The 20,250-nt window shown below is 43.5% G+C and overlaps 2 protein-coding genes across 3 annotated transcripts; one reads left to right on the plus strand and one right to left on the minus strand.

Moving 5' to 3' along the window:
- Positions 1-137: 137 nt before the first annotated feature.
- Positions 138-3,570, minus strand: sdf2 (stromal cell-derived factor 2). Its single transcript, XM_069719835.1, has 3 exons — positions 3,311-3,570; positions 2,328-2,524; positions 138-1,289 (listed from the first exon to the last, which is right to left on the minus strand). Exons 1-3 carry the CDS (start codon positions 3,492-3,494, stop codon positions 990-992), a joined length of 681 nt encoding a protein of 226 aa, XP_069575936.1. The 5' UTR covers positions 3,495-3,570; the 3' UTR covers positions 138-989.
- Positions 3,571-3,930: 360 nt separating this feature from the next.
- Positions 3,931-19,493, plus strand: supt6h (SPT6 homolog, histone chaperone and transcription elongation factor). 2 transcript variants are annotated; one of them, XM_069719874.1, is made up of 37 exons: positions 3,931-4,048; positions 5,083-5,193; positions 5,286-5,456; positions 7,449-7,522; positions 7,692-7,869; positions 7,981-8,062; positions 8,238-8,493; positions 8,585-8,686; positions 8,841-8,954; positions 9,061-9,150; positions 9,312-9,454; positions 9,645-9,790; positions 9,909-10,025; positions 10,115-10,395; positions 10,489-10,643; positions 11,146-11,341; positions 11,522-11,661; positions 11,837-11,954; positions 12,045-12,121; positions 12,240-12,375; positions 12,533-12,670; positions 13,077-13,244; positions 13,326-13,453; positions 13,581-13,788; positions 14,192-14,339; positions 14,467-14,609; positions 14,750-14,890; positions 15,064-15,259; positions 15,415-15,560; positions 15,799-15,891; positions 16,011-16,124; positions 16,278-16,402; positions 16,776-16,888; positions 16,977-17,054; positions 17,196-17,374; positions 18,112-18,422; positions 18,695-19,493. In XM_069719874.1, the coding sequence occupies exons 2-37, from the start codon at positions 5,094-5,096 to the stop codon at positions 18,885-18,887; spliced, it is 5,298 nt and encodes a 1,765-aa protein (XP_069575975.1). In that variant the 5' UTR covers positions 3,931-4,048; positions 5,083-5,093; the 3' UTR covers positions 18,888-19,493. The 2 variants fall into 2 exon arrangements, with proteins under 2 accessions (XP_069575975.1, XP_069575982.1); XM_069719881.1 differs by lacking the exon at positions 3,931-4,048 and adding an exon at positions 4,066-4,594.
- The last annotated feature ends 757 nt before the right edge of the window (positions 19,494-20,250 follow it).

Raw genomic sequence — 20,250 nt, forward strand, 5'->3', positions numbered from 1 at the left:
TGGTCCAGATAAACATTAACAGTCTTTCATCAGTTTTCATCTTTATGGGTTAAGCTAAGAGGTTGGACTTTACAAGGTGATTCCAACCTGCTCAAACACAAAAAAGATCCAATAAAGAAGTTCTACAATGCATTAAAAAAAAAAAAAACTCTTTAATATGAGGTATTCATTGCAGATTTGTTGTTCATTTGAACCTCAAGAACACATTTCCATGCACTGAAAGCATGAATGTAAAACACTGTACTTTCTCCCATCAGTTAGAAACTGATCAAACACTGACAATAAACAGCATCCAGTTTAATGATGTACATTAAAAAAGACACCTCCACAGACAAAACTGCTTATTCTCTCATCTCAACTCGTGCGGGATCATTTATATGCATGACTGAAATGGACTTAAATTGGGGGGGAAAGGTGATTTTCTGCAGTAGCATTGCTTATCTATCGGGAGAATAAGGCTTACAAATACCATATAAACACAATCAAATTGTTTCCAAAGATTATAAAGGCTCCACTATGTTAAACACCCACCACTTTTTAAAAGAGGATAAAGGCACAAGTGTAACAATGTATTTTAGTCCAACTAAACACAAGACCACTTGATGACATGAAATGTGCTGCTCTGAAAAAAAAACTGCACTGCCTTCAGTGTTGTAGTGTGACAATAAATAACAGCCGAGAGAAACACCTCCTGTTGGACATAAAATGTCACAAAGTGTAACAAAGATTAGTCTTTAAACAGTAAAACATCATTTTTAACACCTCTATACAACTTGTACCTGTTAAGGCAAATTGTAATGCTGTTCACACATTTTAATTCTGAGTGGATCTGCTGGATCTGTGAGGATTCAAGTAGTGTTTCCACATGAATGTCCATCTTTTGGCGCACGCGGGGGGGGGGGGGGGGCTGCTGGTACAGATATAATTAGAGACAGAGGTAGCCAGAGAGGAAACTGGAAAGAGACAGAAGCGGAGAAGGAGCCTGAAGCTCAGAACTCTGTGTGTGGGTGACTATATTCCCGGCTCCCTGCTGGACTCTCGCTGGGCTTCATGAAGATGCCCTCCATGGTCTTCCACAGGCTGTGCTGGCTGGGGTTGGACATGGCGTGGACTTCCGTCTGACCGTGGATAGGCCGGCCGTACTGCTCCCCCGTCACCGACAGTAGTGCGTCGGTGGCCTTATGGAGGAAGCGGACGGCCTCCTCGCGCTTCCATACGGATCCTCCACACTGAACCGTCCACTCGTCGAGGTGGTCCCCTTCGCCTTCCTCGCCAAACGCACTCACTTCCTGTAGATGAGGAAAGAGGTGATTTTTAGTTTCATTCTAAAAAAATCCTTTTACTTTTCTGATATGAATTGGACCTATATTGGTTCTAGTCTCCCATCTTGTCCTTTATAGATTTCCTGCTGCTCAAACGGAGCCATCGGCTGTCTTAAACTTTTGTACAAAACTTTCACAGACTTGATTATTTACTAAGCTAGGGTATCTTAACACATCAAACAAAGACATGTTTGATTTTGTCTCTGGTTTTTTGTCTCTTCTCTAAAACTACAGTGATGTACAGCCCCGTTAGTCTCCAGTGAAATGTGCCACTAATATCAATGTATTGGGCTTCAGTTGATAAGAGATCCTGACAGGCTACAGAGATATTACTCTGTTGTGATGGATTATATACATAAAATCTTCTTCCGTAGTTGTTATTTTACATTGTCATAGTGATAAAATCTGTGTTTTGAATATGTCCTGGAGGCTTACCTGATAGAAATGTCTGCTGTTGGCTAACTGATTGGATTATATACCCTTCTGTCAAGGAACCTCACCACATTTTACATTATCCAAAAGTAAAGCAAAAACATCTGACAGTTGAAAAATCTCTCTCACACACACACACACACACACACACACACACACACACACACACACACACACACACACACACACCTACACACCTTCACACCTTCCTATTTTCTTACACTTCGGGTAGACAAGTGTTCTCACACTTCCTCAAGATCGGAGAGGTTTTCGCTGACCCGAGGCTGTTTTCCCAGAGAGTTTGGTAAGTGTCCGAAAGTGTAAAAGCTGCTGTCAGCTCAGCTGCGCCTCAACATGTTGGTCTGGGTTTAAGTCAATATGAAAGGTCACCTCTTCTGTGACTTTTGGGATGAGCATTCTCATAATTCAGCTTTTATGAATTAGGCTGGACATTTTAAGTTTGTCTTTTAAACATTAACGTCCTTTTCACAATCTCTGCAGGGAGCCATGTGGAAAATCTGTCACACAACACCAAACTCTCATCTGTCTTCAGGAACTTCTCACACCACCCACCTGGTTAGAGGACAGCGGGGAGGCGAAGTAGTGGCTGTGCAGGTTACGGCCTGTGTTGACGTGAGTGAGGCGAATAGTCTGCCCGCACTTGACCGGATTACCCCGGTTACAGAAGGCGTCAATCGTCCCCCGAACACTCCAGTAACTGTTGCTGTCTTCCACTGCAGCAACCCCTGTTACAGACTGCTGTCCACTACCTGTCCCACACACAGTCAGCAGAAAACCGTTAAGACACATTCAAGGTGAACAAATCAGGGAAACCAGTGAGGATTCTGGCTAAAAAATGGCTACTTTAATTGACAATGGAAACTGGGCACTGTGACAACTCTCTTGTTTTTGAGTTCTTTTGACTACTCAATTTGTTTATGGTATGAAAGTGTATAAAATACTTTAAGTGTTAAATTAGTGATGGCTGTGTTGGGTTTGCCATGTTGGAAAACAGCTCAGGCCAGAGCCATACAACTACCAGTCCATTTGGTATAACGTTTAAAACAACAGAGTCCTTCCACCTTTGTAGTGTTGGGACAACTCCTGCCTAACCGAGGTAGTGTTGCTTACTGGTTGCTCAGATTTAAAACTAACTAACTAATGGGTTTATTTCACCTATACGCTCTCCAGTGCCTGCAAACAGGTCAAATGAACTGTATATAAAAGGTTGTAACTTGCCCTGCTTTTTCTGGTGTATGACTTGGAAGGGGTTTCATTGATTGTAATTTAGGCGTCCTGCAACCATAACTGCTGGGTGGTTTGTTTGATCGACTAAAACAAGTCTCATTACGTGTCTGATTGCATAATGGAGTCTGTATGAACTGCATGTCAAACTGACACGTTTGAACATTAGAAATCAGTCATTCCCTATTTTCATCCCACGATACAAATATAATTACAAGGACGATTCATGGCAGACGAAGTTATTATTAGTGTGAAAACATTGCGTAATTGTTTATGAACGATCGGTGATCGCTTAATGAGAGTTAACTCACCAGATCCGTAGCGGACGTCGTGAGAGTGAAGTCTCACATTGTGCTTTATATTCAACAGTTTAATAACTGATCCGCATGTAACAAAGCTCAGCTCCGTGCCGAGCGACAGCCCAAATGTACAGCATAATAACAAGAAAATGGTTGGTAGACAGCCTGGAAAAACATCACAGTTTAAGATACCCATTCCTTCTTTTTAAAAAAAAAAAAAAAAAAAAAAAAAAAATACAGAGCACAGACAGCCGCCGATGCCTCTCTGAGATTTAATACTATTTTTCGCTACGTCATTAAAGTGGTACCGTGTGCCAATGTGCGGTTCAGAAAACAGCGTCCCTAGCGACTCGGAGTGGTAACGGAGCCGATTTTGTTGGGTTGTTTTGTGTATTTTTTTTTTGCATCCCTGTGTGATATTTCGATATAATATGATAAAAAAATAAATTAAAAAATTAAAAAAAACTCCACTAATATTAACTGCGTAGTAGTGATACGTCTTATGTAGTTGGTTCGTTTTGTGCCGGATCAAGGTAGAGCAGCGGGGGGGGGGGGGGGGGGTGCGTCACTTTGCTACGGAAGAGGTTGGAAGTTCCCTCACTTCCGTACCGGAAGTGTCATCACGCCGCTCGTCCTCGGCCATTTTTTTTTTTTATTTTAACAAGCGCAAGCTCCGAAACATAAAACACAACACAAGCCAGTTATTTACTGTAATTATTTTTTTCGGACTATACAACCGCACTGAGACGTGTAAGTCCTTTTTTTTTTTTCACCGTGGTCATTTGCGATTTCAACCACTTGCTGTTTCGCACCCGGTCGTTAAAAAAAAAAAGAGGCTAGCTTCAAACGCCATCGGCTGTTGTTGTTCCACATAACGCAGGCTAACGCTAGCTGGCATTAGGCTCAAGAAGTTGGTCCGGAGGCCTTCATTTAATTTCTCCCAAGCGGTGAACTCGGACCGCTAACTAATCTATTGCGGTGTAGAATATAGTTTCTGGAGGAACAAACGTGACGTTAAAATTGCAGCTACTTGCCAAAGGTTGCTAATTTTGCGTCGCTAACGTGGGTCCAAGCCTCGCTCATGGTCGCTCGCGCTCAGGGATCAAACTTCGTAAGCCATTAATCGTTATTCTCCAATAAAAAAATAAAATAAAATGACTATTTGGATGTTCGGCAGTTCATCGGCTGTCCTAGGCGGAGCATCCGGATAACGTTAGCTCTCTTTTTTAGATTGAAAACCAATAACGTGTTTGGTTGGTAGTAATCCGTCGACATTGGGTGCGCATTGCGACATCGGTAGGTGTAGTTGTTGTTTTTGTTTGTTTTTTAAAAAAGCTCGCCAGTTATATCTAGTTTGTTGTGACTTTTTCCAGATTATATCGCTGATAGAGCAGAGACCATTATTTACGCGAGCATTGGACGTAAATTCAGTTTTTATTTGTTGTTTGTGAGCAACACAATATATGTAAAACATTTAGTGAAATGTGCCTTCTTTAAGGTGTTTGCCATGAAAACGTGTCTCGGGTTTAAATGCTGCCCTCAATCTTAATTATATGATGTTCAAGAACCTGCTGCAACGAGCTGATGAAGAATGTGTATGTGATAATATCCCTGTTGATGACTCCCAAACCTTACAGCTAATTTAAGGGGAAACTAAAGTGAAGGTGGATGTTAAGGAGAGAAGGTTATCAAATTCATTTGTTTGCGTTTTTATGTGTATTTGTCACATTTGTGGCAGTAATGTGCGAATGACGCCGAGAAAGTTGTTTTGCACCTTTTCCCAGGAACAGCCGGCATGTCGGACTTTATAGAGAGCGAGGCTGAGGAGTCGGATGAGGAGTTCGAGGAGAAGGACCTAAAGCCTAAGAAGACCCAGCGGTTTATGGCAGAAGATGGTAAGATCTGAACTCTTTCGGTCTTCGGGGGATGCGTTTCACAGTCGGGAGTTGCGTGGCGTTCGAACCACTTGTCGGTCGTTTCTCAACAGATGAAGAGGAAGAAGAGGAGAACACGGAGGACCAGGATGAGCAAGGAAATTTACGTGGCCTCATTGATGATGGAGACGAGGAAGCGGAGGAGGAGGGGGAAGGGGAAAGAAGCCGGAGTGGCGGAGGGAGTGACTCAGACGAGGAAGTGAGGCATCGACGTAAAAAGCGCAGTAAGTTCATCTTGTCTTTTTTAAGTTATAGATATGCGGTTTCAACTGTTCAGCGGTGTTACAGATGTAAAGGCCTCTACTTTCAATGCTGTTTAGGCTTGTTTACATTCACATCCTCTCAATTCCCATTTGCCCATACATGATCCTCAATAGCAAAACTTCATAATTATTCAGCATTATTTCTGTCTATGTTGTATCACTGCAGTAATTTTAATATTGGTGTTTTGTAAAATGGCTGCCTGCGTAACCTTTCAAGAAAAATGATGAAGCCAAAAACACCATTTTTACTGTTGCTCACATCTCTGTTATTGATCAAGTTGTTCAGATATGATGAGTCAAACCTGTCTGGTTTACAGTCTCAGTGCTGTATTACTTCATCGCTTCAGTAAATGATATAGTGATGAGAGATGTACCTTTATTGATTGCCTGTAGAGGAAATTCAATTTGACACAACAGCTCAGAGGAATGTGAGTCAAAGTCAGAGAAAGAAATGTCCATAAATACCTTTTCATCATAAATAAGATGAAATGGTGATAATAGATACAATAAAATGGGTGTGTATTTACATGTGGGATGTATATTCATAGTGTATGAACTAAACAGCTTGGTTGCGGCTTCATACGGTCTCTGGTGGTGACAGGTTAACTGTGGGTGATGTACGGTTGAGAGACTCAGTCTGCCGAGGTCGGAGGTCCTGGGTGCCGTAGCGTTGTGGATTCTGATGGCACATAAACAAAATGGAGGGGAATCACTGATGGCACAGTGTTAAGTGATGCCACCCTCTCAACAACAAGTGGCAAAGGAGGCCCAAACCTTCTGTGTAGGTGGAAAACTGTGATATGGAGAAGGAAATGGAAAGAAATTGCAGTGGATTGGTAATGATCAGAAAACGATGTTGTTGTCTAATGTAATGTGGCCCCTTAAAATGTATTGCTTTCTATAGTCTGTAAAAACAGATTGCTTGATTTATTTCGGGGGGGGGGAATGTTGCTCAAGTTTATTTCAGGTATACTGCAATCAGCGTTTATTTGAGCCAGTACATAATAAGAAGCTGCAACACAGAAATGCCAAATTTGGTTTGAGGTAATTTGGAAAAGGCGTCACCATTACGTAGTCAGTTGGATGTGTTTGGATCTTGGCCACAATTAAGAAATGACAAAGTCTGCAAATATATGACAGTATAACAATATTTGATGTCATAACAGACTAGTTCTAATCTTTTTTTTATTTATTTATTGAACTTAGAAAACAATGGTAAAAGTAAAAAAAATAAATCATAATACTAATACTTTAAGCACAGCTGCTGCTTAAATTTTTAGCGGAAAAATCGTGGAAATTTCAAAAAAAATTAACTGGTAACTGAGTCAATAGTGAATTCCCAATACACTGAAGTGACAGTTGAAGAGAGATAGTCGGTCTGGAATATTGCAATTACATATTGTATTTTTTTTTTTTTTTTTTTTTTTTTTTTATCAAGTTATCTGAGCCTCCCGTTTGGACTGGAATGTGCTGAACAGTCAATTTTAAAGTGGGAAAATAATGTCAGTAGACTAAACATATTTCTAGCATCTGTTGAGAGCGTAAAATAACAGATTGCGTCGCGCTTTCAGCTCCATATGTTGTGGAGCCAGATGCCCCCCACACATTGGTTGCATTAACCTGGGCAGATGCTGCTTAATGTTAGTTCTCTGCTGGTTTAACCTGGCTTCATATTGACGCTTTCTCATGATCCAAGAAAGTGAGTGTGTTCTTTTAGTGTAATTAGCAACGGTTGTTTGCAGCAGTTATGCAGACGGATAACACGGATTCTCAGTCATTGTGGTGTAAATGTGCCGAAGTTTGAAGGGAAAAAAAACAATCTTTGTAACAATTACTTTCATCCATCAATATTTGGTTTCCTCAACAGATAATCGTGTTTGTTTTTTGCTTTTTTGTAGAAATGCAGCGTGCCCTGAGTTTGTTTCCTCTGACGGAGACTTGTTGTCTTTGCAGATTATGACGATTACCTGGACGATGATGATCTTGACCTTATTGAGGAAAATTTGGGTGTCAAAGTGAAAAGGAGGGTAAGAATTGTTTCCTATTACTTTTCTTTCCCTGTGTAGTTCTAGTATACACTTGTACCTTAAGCGTCACACTATGCCCGACTCCCAGCATTTGAATGTCCTTTTTGCACACTCGAAAAGGTTTAAGCTACTGTAGCTGTACTGATGCTCTGCATATCTTGTATCGCAGAAAAAGAAATACGACCGTGTCAAAACTCTGGACGACGATGATGATGATGACGAGAAAGACATGATCGCAGATGAGATCTTTCATGGGGACGCTGACGGCGAGCTGGAGGACGGCGAGGCCGTCGACGAGCCTCTCCAACACGCAGATGATGACGAAGAAGGAGAGGACGAGGAGTCAGGTTGGCCACAAGTGTCTCGAAAATAAATAAAAGAATTGGAATGTAAACATTGTAACACAATTAATTTAAAAAGATGTATTCAATTTATTAACTTTTTAATTTGTCCCACAGATATAGATGATTTCATTGTGGATGATGATGGCCAGCCCATCACCAAAAAGAGAGGCAAAAAGTTCTCAGGATACACAGATGCGTAAGTGTTGGACTTTGTGTAAATTATTTCAGGATCAAGTGTCACTACAGTCCATCAATAAAAACGATCGAAATCGATCAGAAAACTTTGAGACAATATGAAACAACCATTGAATGATTTAGGAAAAATACGTAATCCCTGTTGCTCATCCTAATGATGGACACTGCTCCCACAGAGCCCTCCAGGAGGCCCAAGAGATTTTTGGTGGCGACTTCGACTTTGCTGACTTTGACCCGGACACTTATGACCAGGGTGAGGAGGAGGAAGAGGATCCAGAAGAAGAGGGCTGGGACCGACCCAAGAAGCAGACTAAGAGGAGGCATGGGAGAAAGAGCATTTTTGAGCTCTACGAGCCCAGTGAGCTGGAAAGTAGTCACATGACTGACCAGGACAATGAGATCCGCACCACAGATATGCCTGAGAGGTTCCAGGTATGTGTTTGTGGATTCATAAATTGTAAACATCATTAGTCTGTGTTTGCCTGATCTTGTTTCCTGACTCAGGCGATTTTCTGTCCCGTAGTTGCGATCCATCCCTGTTAAACCTGCTGAGGATGACGAGCTGGAAGAGGAAGCAGAGTGGATCTTCAGACATGGTTTCTCCACTCTTACGATCTCCATGCAGGTATGGCCTTTGCCACACATACGCTAACAACTTTCTTGGATTTTCAGACATTTTACCTGGTTAGATTCCACTGTTTTTGAATGGACTTTCTTCATACTTGTGCCTTGTTTCTCATAATCATAATATCTACTTTTTTCTGTTGTGCCCTCAACAGGAAAGCACAGATTATCTGGACAGAGGAACAACCACAAACTTCAGCAGGAAAGGCCCCAGCACCATTGCCAAGATCAAAGAGGCCCTTAACTTCATGCGGAATCAACAGTTTGAGGTAGAGTGAGATCTCCTTCATTTAACGTCTGTTTTCATGAACAGCTTGTCAGTATGTGTTTAATAGGAGGTCATAATATGATGCCGTTGTAATGACTTTTTTCCAGGTTCCTTTCATAGCTTTCTACAGGAAAGAATATGTTGAACCAGAGCTTAATATCAATGACCTGTGGAAGGTGTGGCAGTGGGATGAAAAGGTAGCATTAATATTACAGACTAATCCTTCAATTATTACTTTTACAACAAGTTAAACAACAATTACTGCTCGTTCACAATCACCTGCTTCCATAATCCTAGTGTACAAATACTACTTCTGGTTTCTTGATTTATACATCCCCCCCCCTCCTCCATCCACCAGTGGACTCAACTAAAAACGCGGAAGCAGAACCTGACCCGTCTGTTTCGGAAGATGCAGTCATACCAGTTTGAGCAGATCTCTGCTGACCCTGACAAACCTCTGGCTGATGGCATCCGTCCTTTGGACACTGCTGACATGGAGAGGTACTTCTTGATAACACTGGAGGCCTTAACTTGTAAAAGATGATCTCATATGTGTTATTTTTGTGATTGTCATTGCACTAAGTAAGTAATAATTTGATGAAAAGAAAGATGAAGATGAAAACATGCTTTTCACTTGTCCTCACTGTTCTTTTTTTTGTCCAATTCAAATCTATTTCGTTGTTTTTTACAGGCTGAAAGATGTGCAGACTCTTGAAGAGCTGGGTGATGTGTACAATCACTTTTTGCTCTACTATGGCCGAGACATCCCCAAGATGCAGAATGCCGCCAAAGCCAACAAGAAGCGGCTCAAGAAGATCAAAGAAGTGTCAGAGGATGGTAAGATGGATATGGTTCATTAGATGATCATTGGCAGAAACTGCAGAAGTTTTATGGTCATCAAAACAACTTTGTGTTTCCCTTATTTTAACAATTTTCTGCCAATCTGTCTCTTTAGGTGAAGAGGAGGAGATGGAGGTCGAAGAAGAAGAAGAACAACCACAACAGAAAGGGCCCGACCTGAAGTTGGCATCTCGTAGAGATATGTACAGCATCTGTCAGAGCGTAGGACTCGGTTAGTCTCCTTTTCTACGTAAGACGACAATCTCAATCTTCAAGTATGACTGCTGTATTACTTCTTTCCGTGTGTCTTCCTGACTGCAGATGGCCTGGCTAAAAAATTTGGATTAACTCCCGAGCAGTTTGGAGAAAATCTGAGAGACAGTTATCAGCGTCACGAGACAGAGCAGTTCCCTGCTGAGCCCATAGAGCTGGCCAAAGATTATGTCTGCAGCCAGTTCTCGACTCCAGAGGCCGTGCTGGAAGGAACAAGGTACATGGTCGCCATGCAGATTGCTCGGGAACCTCTGGTCAGACATGTGCTCCGACAGACCTTTCAGGAGAGAGCCAAGATCAACATCAAACCTACTAAAAAGGGCAAAAAGGTATGGAGGCGTGAACACAAAAAAAAACGACATGTACTCCGAAGCAGGATGTACCTTTCTAAACCCTTCTTGCCATTTGTTTACTTCCTGTAGGAGATAGATGAGGCTCATTTCGCCTACTCCTTCAAGTATCTTAAGAACAAGGCTGTGAAAGAGCTGAATGGGGATCAGTTCCTGAAGATGTGCCTGGCAGAGGATGAGGGTCTGCTGTCCATTGATATCTGTATAGACCTTATAGGCGTCAAAGGGTAAGCACACCGGTATTACTGTGGATATGGACAATGATCTTTTTGATGATGTTTATCTGCCAGATTTACAGAAGCTTAACATCCTCAATTAAGATAGTCATGTTTAATTTATGATTATAGGTTGACTGAGCATTAAACACGCAGGCCAATCTCTTTAAGTTTTATTGACCAGATGAGACAAAAGATAAATATACAAACATCCTGATCTCTTATAAACCCTGCCCTGTTTGTTTCACATTCTTTGGACATTTATGAAACACAGGCTCTCATGTGTCTTAACTATTGTCCCATTTTACCGTCAGCATAGAAACTGAGCTTGGTTGTTGGAGGAAAGAGGGGTTTACAAGTAGGTTAGGTCCCCCGAGTTTAATTTCTTGAATGTTTAAGATGCAGCAGAATTTTTGTATCCACATCCTTGTCAGTAGAATATGGGGCTTTTGAATCATGACTGGTAATAATGAGGCGCTCCTTTCTATTTCTGCTTCTCTGCGTTGGTCCTCAGGTATGCCGGGGACCAGACGTACTTCGACGAGATCAAGCAGTTCTACTACAGGGATGAGTTCAGTCACCAGGTGCAGGAGTGGAACAGGCAGCGAACTTTGGCCATAGAGAGAGCGCTCAACCAGTTCCTCTACCCTCAGATGGCAAAGGAGCTTAAGAGCAAGCTGATAGCTGAGGCCAAAGAGAGCATTGTCAGGGTAATTGTCCTGATATCTACGATATCCGTTTTTAATTTCAATGCATAATCACATTACTGTAACATCGTTACGTACAACGTGGCAAACTCTTTACAGACGTGCCATAAATCATTTGTTTAATTAGTATTTTTAACTTGAGAACTCGTCATTAACTCTGTTGCTCTCCATTTGTCCTTGAAGTCCTGCTGTCGCCGGCTGTATAACTGGCTTAAGGTGGCTCCTTACAGGCCAGATCAGCAGGTGGAGGAAGATGATGATCTGATGGATGAGAGTCAGGGAAAAGGCATTCGGGTGCTCGGTGTAGGCTACGCACCAAGCAGGTATGTGTCCCACGATATTTACTTTTTTTTTCCCCCAGACATTTTAGTTGCTAGATTTGTTGGTGCTAAAACGACTCCCTGTTAATTGTGGCAGACATACTCCATGGTTTAAATAAGACCATGCTTTGTTTGTTTTTGTAAAAGTTTATTTTTTAAATAAACTTTGCCCTGACAGAGATACACCAGTTTTCTGCGCTCTGATCAACGGGGAAGGAGAAGTGGTGGATTTCCTTCGTCTGCCCTACTTCATGAAGAGGAGGAATGCCTTTAGGGAGGATGATAGAGAGAAGAAGGTACAAGCAGAGAGCACAGCTGTACCTCGGTGCAAACAACATGTCCTTTGTTCTTTGAGATGTTTACTGTTTTGAACGTGTCATCTGCAGGCCCACGACATCGAAAGTCTCAAGAAGTTTCTGTCCGGCAAGAAACCTCACGTGGTGGCTGTCGCCGGAGAAAACCGGTAAATCTCGGATTTCTTTCTGTTCGCGCAGGAAAGAAAACACGCAGACATTTTGAACAATATTTACAAGCAATGAAGGAGTTGTGATTGTAATGTTAAAAACACGCTGTGCGTGCAGAGATGCCCAAATGATTATGGAGGACATCAAGAGGACGATCAGCGAGCTGGAGCAGGAGTCCTCTCTGCCCGCTGTGGGAGTGGAACTTGTTGACAACGAGTTGGCCACATTGTACATGAACAGCAAGAAGTCCGAGGTAAACACTTCACACTTATAATCCACACACAGGCACCTCGGTTTCATGGCTTGACTTTGGCAGTTAACCAAAACAAGTGCACTGGATCCCAGATGTGGCCCTCTTGTTTCTTTTCTCGGCTCACTTTCTCCGAACCTCCCGCTTTCTCCCTGCGCAGGTTGATTTCAGGGATTACCCTCCCTTGCTGCGACAAGCTGTCTCGATAGCCAGGAAGATCCAGGATCCCCTAGTGGAGTACGCTCAGGTCTGCAGCAGTGATGAGGATATTCTCTGCCTCAAACTCCATCCACTGCAGGTGAGACTGATCGATTCATGTGGTTTCATCCCCACGTATATATGTAATGCACCATTTTCTTTGACTTCAGTGAATGACTGGATTATTTTGGTGTTATGATTGCAATTATTTTTCAAGGGTTTCATTTGGTGCCTTCGGGCTTATTTTCTATTTGGACATTCTTTAATAGAGAGATTATGGTTCCTGCTGTCTATCTGTATATATAGAATCACACGCACCCATTCAATATTGCAAGCTATAAAATTCACGTATCAACCTGTGAATATTAAAAATGATGGTATGACTTGCTGCCTCTCTAATCTCAGTGAACAATAAAATGTGAAATATATCCTTGTGATTGAAAGTGAAACACAATTCTGCAGCGACACTGCGTACCTCATTGCGAAATCATCGCCCTCTTTTTCAGGAGCATGTGGTGAAGGAGGATTTGCTCTGCGCTCTTTACTGTGAGTTCATCAACCGTGTCAATGAGGTTGGAGTGGACGTGAACAGGGCCATCGCCCACCCTCACACTCAGAGCCTGGTCCAGTTTGTCTGCGGTCTTGGGCCGAGAAAGGGCTCCCACCTTCTCAAGGTATGGATCTGTGCTGCTATGATAAAATAGACTGGATTACGGTGCCTCACCTTATGAGCTCTGCTTGTTTTATTTGTGCAGATTCTGAAGCAGAACAACACTCGTCTGGAAAACAGAACGCAGCTGGTCACAATGTGTCACATGGGACCCAAGGTTTTTATCAACTGTGCCGGTTTCATCAAGATCGACACGGCATCACTTGGGGACAGGTCGGTACATCTTCAGAGCATCCGGATGTCTCCCATAAATGTACAGACAAGGCTGTGATCTACAGTTTACTCTGCTGTGAGGTTAATTGAAATCACTGGTTTGTCTTCTCTCAAACGCCCTGCGCAGCACGGACTCCTACATCGAGGTATTGGATGGATCTCGTGTCCACCCCGAGACATACGAGTGGGCTCGCAAGATGGCTGTCGATGCCCTCGAGTACGATGAGTCGGCAGAAGATGCCAACCCAGCCGGAGCTCTGGAGGAGATCTTGGAAAATCCAGAACGTCTCAAAGATCTGGACCTGGATGCTTTTGCTGAAGAGCTCGAGAGACAGGTCAGTGTGTGTGTGTGTGTGTGTGTGTGTGTGTGTGTGTGTGTGTGTGTGTGTGTGTGTGTGTGTGTGTGTGTGTGTGTGTGTGTGTGTGTGTGTGTGAGAGAGAGAGAGAGGGAGAGGTGGGGGAGAGGGGTGCCTTTGACGGTGGCAATGCCTCATGCATCTTGTTGCCAAGTAAAATATGGCCAAGAAGAGATAATGGCAAGATGAAATACACTACCTCTCTTTTTTTTTTCTTCTCTCCATTTTGTTTCATGCCGTTATTCTAGAAACGGATATTTCAAACACCAACATATATTTCAGGAACCTGTGAAGCCAAAATAATTCACTTTTCACGTTCACTCACTTTTTACAGTTTAGTTTTATCATCCCCCTTGTTTTCTTCTTGGTTTTGTCCCTGCAGGGTTATGGCAACAAGGGAATTACTCTCTATGACATCCGTGCAGAGCTGAGCTGCAGGTACAAAGACCTGAGAGTTCCCTACAGGGTCCCTAACACAGAGGAGGTCTTCAACCTGCTCACCAAGGAGACTCCAGAGACCTTCTATATTGGTAATATAAACGAAAGATCAATACTATACAATTAGTATGTGCAAGTTAATTACTAACAATCATGAAAGACCCCAAGAAGCTGGTTCCCTTTTCTTGAGGGTAATTATTTGACCTCCTTTTCTTCCAGGTAAACTGATCACCAGTATAGTGACTGGTATTGCTCACCGGCGGCCTCAGGGAGAGAGCTACGACCAGGCCATCCGTAATGATAATACAGGCCTGTGGCAGTGTCCCTTCTGCCAGCAGGACAATTTCCCTGAACTGAGTGAGGTACCAGACTCCTGAGTTTTCTTATTTTGACAACTTGGTGTGCGAAAACCGAGTCGAATGACAAAACATTCTTTTCTCCTTTTCTTTTTTTTTTTTAAATTTTAATCTTTTTTGCCTTTTGCTTTGTGCCTCTGCTTTAGGTGTGGAATCACTTTGACAGCGGTTCGTGTCCAGGTCAGGCCATTGGTGTGCGCAGCAGATTAGATAACGGTGTCCAGGGATTCATTCCCACCAAGTTTCTCAGTGACAAAACAGTCAAACACCCTGAGGAGAGGGTCAAGGTGAGGTGGTGTTTGTTGTTGTGCTTCCTGATGCTTTTAATGTTTTTATTTATTTATTATATTGCTTTAATTTTACCGGTTAAAAATCTTCGTGGTGTCGATGCCTGTCCCACTACCCAGTCCCGATGGATCACATGCGTCATACTTGATTGTTGCTGCCCCTCCTCCCTCAGGTGGGCATGACCGTTCACTGCCGCATCATGAAAATCGACATTGAGAAATTCAGTGTTGACCTCACATGCCGCACCTCAGATCTGATGGACAAGGCCAACGAATGGAAGCTCCCCAAGGACAGCTACTACGACTTTGACAACGAGTCTGAAGATCAGAAACTGGAGGAGGAGCTCAAAAAGAAACAACAGAGAACACGTTAGGATAAAAAAAATATATATATAATAACACAATCGCAAGTTAATTCAAACTCATAAAACTTCAGGGGAACTTTTCTCCTCAATACATTTTGTTTACCTAACAATATTTACTTGGACGTCACTGATCCTTGTACCTTCTCTCTGTCTCCTCAGCATACATAAAGCGCGTGATCGCCCACCCCAACTTCCACAATATCAGTTTCAACCAGGCAGAGAAGATGATGGAGACCCTCGATCAGGGAGACTTAATCATCAGACCGAGCAGCAAGGGAGAGAACCATCTTACAGTCACCTGGAAAGTAAGCTGCAGATAGAGAGGCACGGCTGGGTAGATAGATGATTACATTTAAGAAAGACATGGCATGCATGAGAAAAAGGAAGGAAAAAAAAAAAACAGGTAAAATAGAAAGAAACATGAAAGGAAATTAAATGAAAATGTGAGAATATATTAAAAGCCACTCAGATCATGTCTGTAAAATTTGTTGTTAATCGTTTGACTCGACATGTTGCAGTCTGACACTGTGGGATGTTTTGAAGGTGGCTGATGGAATCTACCAGCATGTGGACGTGAGAGAAGAAGGCAAAGAGAACGCATTCAGCTTAGGGCACACTCTCTGGATCAATAATGAGGTAAGCTGCTTTCTCCTCTCGTAGCATCCTCGTGTGCTTCATGTAATCAAATCTGCAGAAGATGTTGTGAAAGTTTTGTTGTGGCTGCTGCAATTGTTTTTTTTTTTTATTCTCTGCAGGAGTTTGAAGACCTCGATGAAATCACTGCTCGGTACATTCAGCCAATGGCGTCATTTGCCCGGGATCTACTGGGACATAAATACTTCCAGGAGTGCCACCAAGGAAACAAGGAGGTATGTCGAGATGTTCTGTCGGGAGTATTCTGTCATCTTTTGGATATTAATCTTTCTGTTGGAAGCATAATCCAAGAACTCATCTCGTTCTATTACCTGTTTTTGCTACTAGTCAGCTGCTCATAGCTGCTTTTCTCTTGCTCTCTTTGATAGAAAATGGAGGAGTTATTGGTCAAAACAAAAAGAGAGAAGCCTACTTTTATTCCTTACTTTATTTCGGCCTGTAAAGACCTCCCGGGGAAATTCATTCTGGGCTACCAGCCTCGCGGAAAACCACGGTGAGCAGAAATGTTCTTGTCTCCTGTTTTCTAATCACTCGATACTACGATGCCGTAGGTAGAAAATATTGTGAAAATTGACATTATGTTAAATTTGTTCATGCTCAGCTCACATTCAAATTCCAAGGACAGCAGTCAATGCCACTCAGTGCTGTAAATACTCATGAATCATAGAGACATATGGCGACAGGCTGCCACACACTCATATTTGCAAATCTGAATCTTTGAGTGAAATCATACTTTTTGTGCCAGCCACACAATTCTTATCCGCACTCCTACATGACAGCTCCACTGCCGAGGCGCGTTATATTGGAAGTTTTCAACCTGATTGTAGGATTAAAACATGTTGGGGTTTTTTTCCCCCGCCTTTTAGAGTTGAGTACGTGACCATCACCCCGGATGGCTTCCGCTACCGTTCACAGATATTTCCTACAGTGAATGGACTGTTCCGTTGGTTTAAGGACCATTATCAGGAGCCTGTGCCAGGTACTGAAGGACTGTACCAATAGTGTCTTATTACAAACCAGTGAAGTATGTTGTTGGTGACTATCTCACTTTTTGTCCCCCATCAAAGGCATCACTCCCAGCAACAGCAGCCGAACGAGGACACCCGCATCCCTGAACGCCACCCCAGCCAACATCAATATTGCAGGCGAGTCCCGCTGTCTTCCGCGCGCGCGCGCACACACACACACACACACACACACACACACACACACACACACACACACACACACACAGAAGTAGTACATGTGATCATTTTTTTTTAATGCTTTCCTTCTTCTCTTTACAGACTTGACACGAGCTGTCAACGCCCTCCCACGCAACATGACTTCTCAGATGTTCAACGCTATCGCCGCAGTCACAGGCCAGGGCCAGAACCCCAACACCACCCCTGCTCAGTGGGGCTCCAGCCAGTATGGCTACGGCGGCAGCACAGGAGGAGGAGGAGGGAGCTCCTCGGCTTATCACGTAAGGGCAGCTTTTAATGTCGAGAGCTACTGCGGAAGGACTAAAGTTGATTTGGAGATACGGCTCCACTGCTTCAGACTCCTGACAGACTGCTCTTTTAGGTTTTTATAGGCTGTAAGCATCCACGTTGGAACGATACAATACAGTTGCAGCAGCCCTTGTGATAATGGGAAACGGGAAGCATATCAGCTGATATGATGAACTGTCCTTCAGATTCATGAGCTGAGTGATTAGTTTAGCATTATGAACAACATTACAAAGCTGAATACTAAGATGAGTTAACTGTACTCAAAGGTCATGAGGATAAATGAGGCAAGCTCTTCATTGTAAAAAAAAAAAAACTTTTATGAAAAGTTAAATGGTTATTGCACCATTTACAGCAAGAAACTCAATGACCTCATGCGATTAAATTAAACTGAAAAATAAATTAAAGGGAGAGAAATCAAATTGCATGTGACCCGTGTTCTCTTTTTGAGAAAAAAAAATCTGAAGGGAGACAAAATGGACCATTTCTTATATTTCCACTTCAAGATCTTTTTTTTTTTTTTCATCCTTTTAGTTATATAAAACACTATTAACCGTTAAATAACATCTGATGTGATTTTTGACTGCCGAACGGGCTGCGTGAATACGATTCCAGTTAGACTTGGCACCATTTCATGTACCAGTAGAATATAAATACGGCATTTTCTTTCCGTGAAATTGACTTTCATCGCCGACGTTTCCGCCTCCCGCAGGTTTTCGCGACACCTCAGCAGCCCATGACGACACCCATGATGACCCCCAGCTACTCGTACACCACACCGAGCCAGCAGGCGCTGGGCACGCCGCAGTACTCCGGCTCCACCCCCCAGTCCTCACACTCCCACCCGCACGGAGGCCACGTGTCGCATCACGGCCACCACGGCCACCACAGCAGTCACCACGGCCACTCATCTGGCACGCCGTCGTCCTCCACCTCATCCCGAGGACGGACGCCGCAGCAGCAACAGCAGCAGCAGCAGCAGCAGCAGCAACAGCAGCAGCAGCCGCAGCCGCCGCAGTCAAAGTACGTAAAGGGCACGTGAGAACAGCAGTAACTCAGTGATGACTCCTCCATACTGTCGGGTTTTTGTACTGTTTTAATAATTCGACCCCGACGTGCGTCTCAGAAAAGAGATGTAACGGTCAATTGTGTATTTTGCAGCGTGCACTACCACTAGGTGGTGCTAAACCAACACTGCACAAGTTTCGAGCGGAGTAGCCTCCCGCCGTACGGTCGGGGCTTATTTTCATGCACTGTTAAATAAAACGCCTCCCCCCTGTGCTCCCTCCCCGCAGGCCGAGCGGCAGCAGTTCCTCCGCGGTGGACTGGGGCAAGATGGCCGAGCAGTGGCTGAAGGAGAAAGAAGCGGAGGGGCGGAAGAAAGCCCAGAGGATGACGCCGCGACCATCACCCAGCCCCATGATCGAGAGCACCCCCATGTCCATCGCTGGAGACGCCACACCCCTGCTGGACGAAATGGACCGATAGGACACAGAGGGGGGCGTTGCCACACACCCCCCACCCCCCCTCCTGCCCAACTTCATCCTTTGTACTGGTTGTTCATTCGGATAACCCTTCATCCTTCTGCTCTCCCAGCCCACTCCATCCAGCTGACTGTCCATTCATCCCTTCTCTTCACCTCCTGATATTGTAGCTGATCGGTCGACTGTCTTGGCTCAATCTCGACTGCCCGTCTCGCACCAATGTTTCACATGCTCACCTGCAGCCAGTCTGCTCCGGTTGCATAGTATTTTGTAAAGTCAGAATAACACTGTATATGTCCTGCAGAAAGTCAGTGCAAAGACAAAAAAGAAAGAAAAAAAAAACTTGAAGTAACCGACAGCAGTTACATATAGGATATGGACCTACACAGACACTGACAGACGAGCTGTCCCCCTGTCTTTATTTTTGCGATTGGTTTGAGTTTTGAGAAAGGTTTGACAGAAGGGAACAAGCCACCTTCCCTCCATAACGGAGGTTAGTGGAGTTCTGTAAGCGGTTGCCAAAGGAACGCTTTGCCAAGCCAATCAGGAAATTGAATTTTTGTATGGAATGCGTCAGAATGAATAAAAACTGGTTTTGTTTTTCTTTGAACATTAAAGACTCCACTCTTCACATCTGTCAAAGCAACCATATCTATAACTGTACAGACACGCATACATACACTGAGAGTGGGCGGTGAGGGGGGGGGTGGGCGGGGATTTAAAAAACAAGCTTCCGTCAAACAAAGGAGTTGCAGCTAATTGTCTGCACCACGTGCTGTATTATGATCAGCTGACTTATGTATTTTTGCTCGTGTAGATATCCTCCTATGTGTTGTTGACTTTCTGTGGCCTGTGCTGCGCGGACATTAACGACGAGCCACATTAGAAACGGTGGTTTGTTTTAGATGGCTTCATGTGCATTCGTGCGAGGTTAGTGCAGGAGGGAGATACAACTGTTGATTTTAGTAACAACATGTAACGGGCAGATTTTTGACAAAAGTACCTCGCCGTGTCAGGAAAGCGTCCGTGACAGTCTCTCAGAGGGTCTTTATGTTATTTTTTTTATTATTTTTTTTTTTTCTAGTGTACTCCTATTTGAATCTTTTGTATCGTTAATGTTTGCAGTTCAGTAATTATTTCACTTCCGACACTGGGTTCGCCGCCTTGTGGGACGTGATCTCGAAGGCCGCTGCTGTAATTCAGCCGGAGACCACCGTATCCCTTTTCCCACTGGGCATCGGAAAACGAGATTTTTCACAGCTGCCGCAGTCAAATCGCGATGTTTCAGTGGATGAGCTCAACTCGGCTATCAGCAGGAGATACCATGAAACTGACTTCCCACTGTGTTTATATTCTAAACTCTTATG

Source organism: Brachyistius frenatus, unplaced genomic scaffold, assembly GCF_029030835.1.
Source record: "Brachyistius frenatus isolate BFR_SWC_R1_liver_20210118 unplaced genomic scaffold, ASM2903083v1 Contig_5, whole genome shotgun sequence".
Classification (NCBI taxonomy): Eukaryota; Metazoa; Chordata; class Actinopteri; family Embiotocidae; genus Brachyistius; species Brachyistius frenatus.

Bases quoted from the DNA above. Each gene is read 5' to 3' on its own strand.
- supt6h (XM_069719874.1), top strand. From the start codon at position 5,094: ATGTCGGACTTTATAGAGAGCGAGGCTGAGGAGTCGGATGAGGAGTTC. The intron at 13,454-13,580 runs GTCGGTACATCT...CGCCCTGCGCAG, and splicing joins ACGGCATCACTTGGGGACAG to CACGGACTCCTACATCGAGG. The intron at 15,892-16,010 runs GTAAGCTGCTTT...TATTCTCTGCAG, and splicing joins CTCTCTGGATCAATAATGAG to GAGTTTGAAGACCTCGATGA.
- sdf2 (XM_069719835.1), bottom strand. From the start codon at position 3,494: ATGGGTATCTTAAACTGTGATGTTTTTCCAGGCTGTCTACCAACCATT. The intron at 2,525-3,310 runs GTGAGTTAACTC...TGTGTGGGACAG, and splicing joins CGACGTCCGCTACGGATCTG to GTAGTGGACAGCAGTCTGTA. The intron at 1,290-2,327 runs GTGGGTGGTGTG...CCTCATCTACAG, and splicing joins CCCCGCTGTCCTCTAACCAG to GAAGTGAGTGCGTTTGGCGA.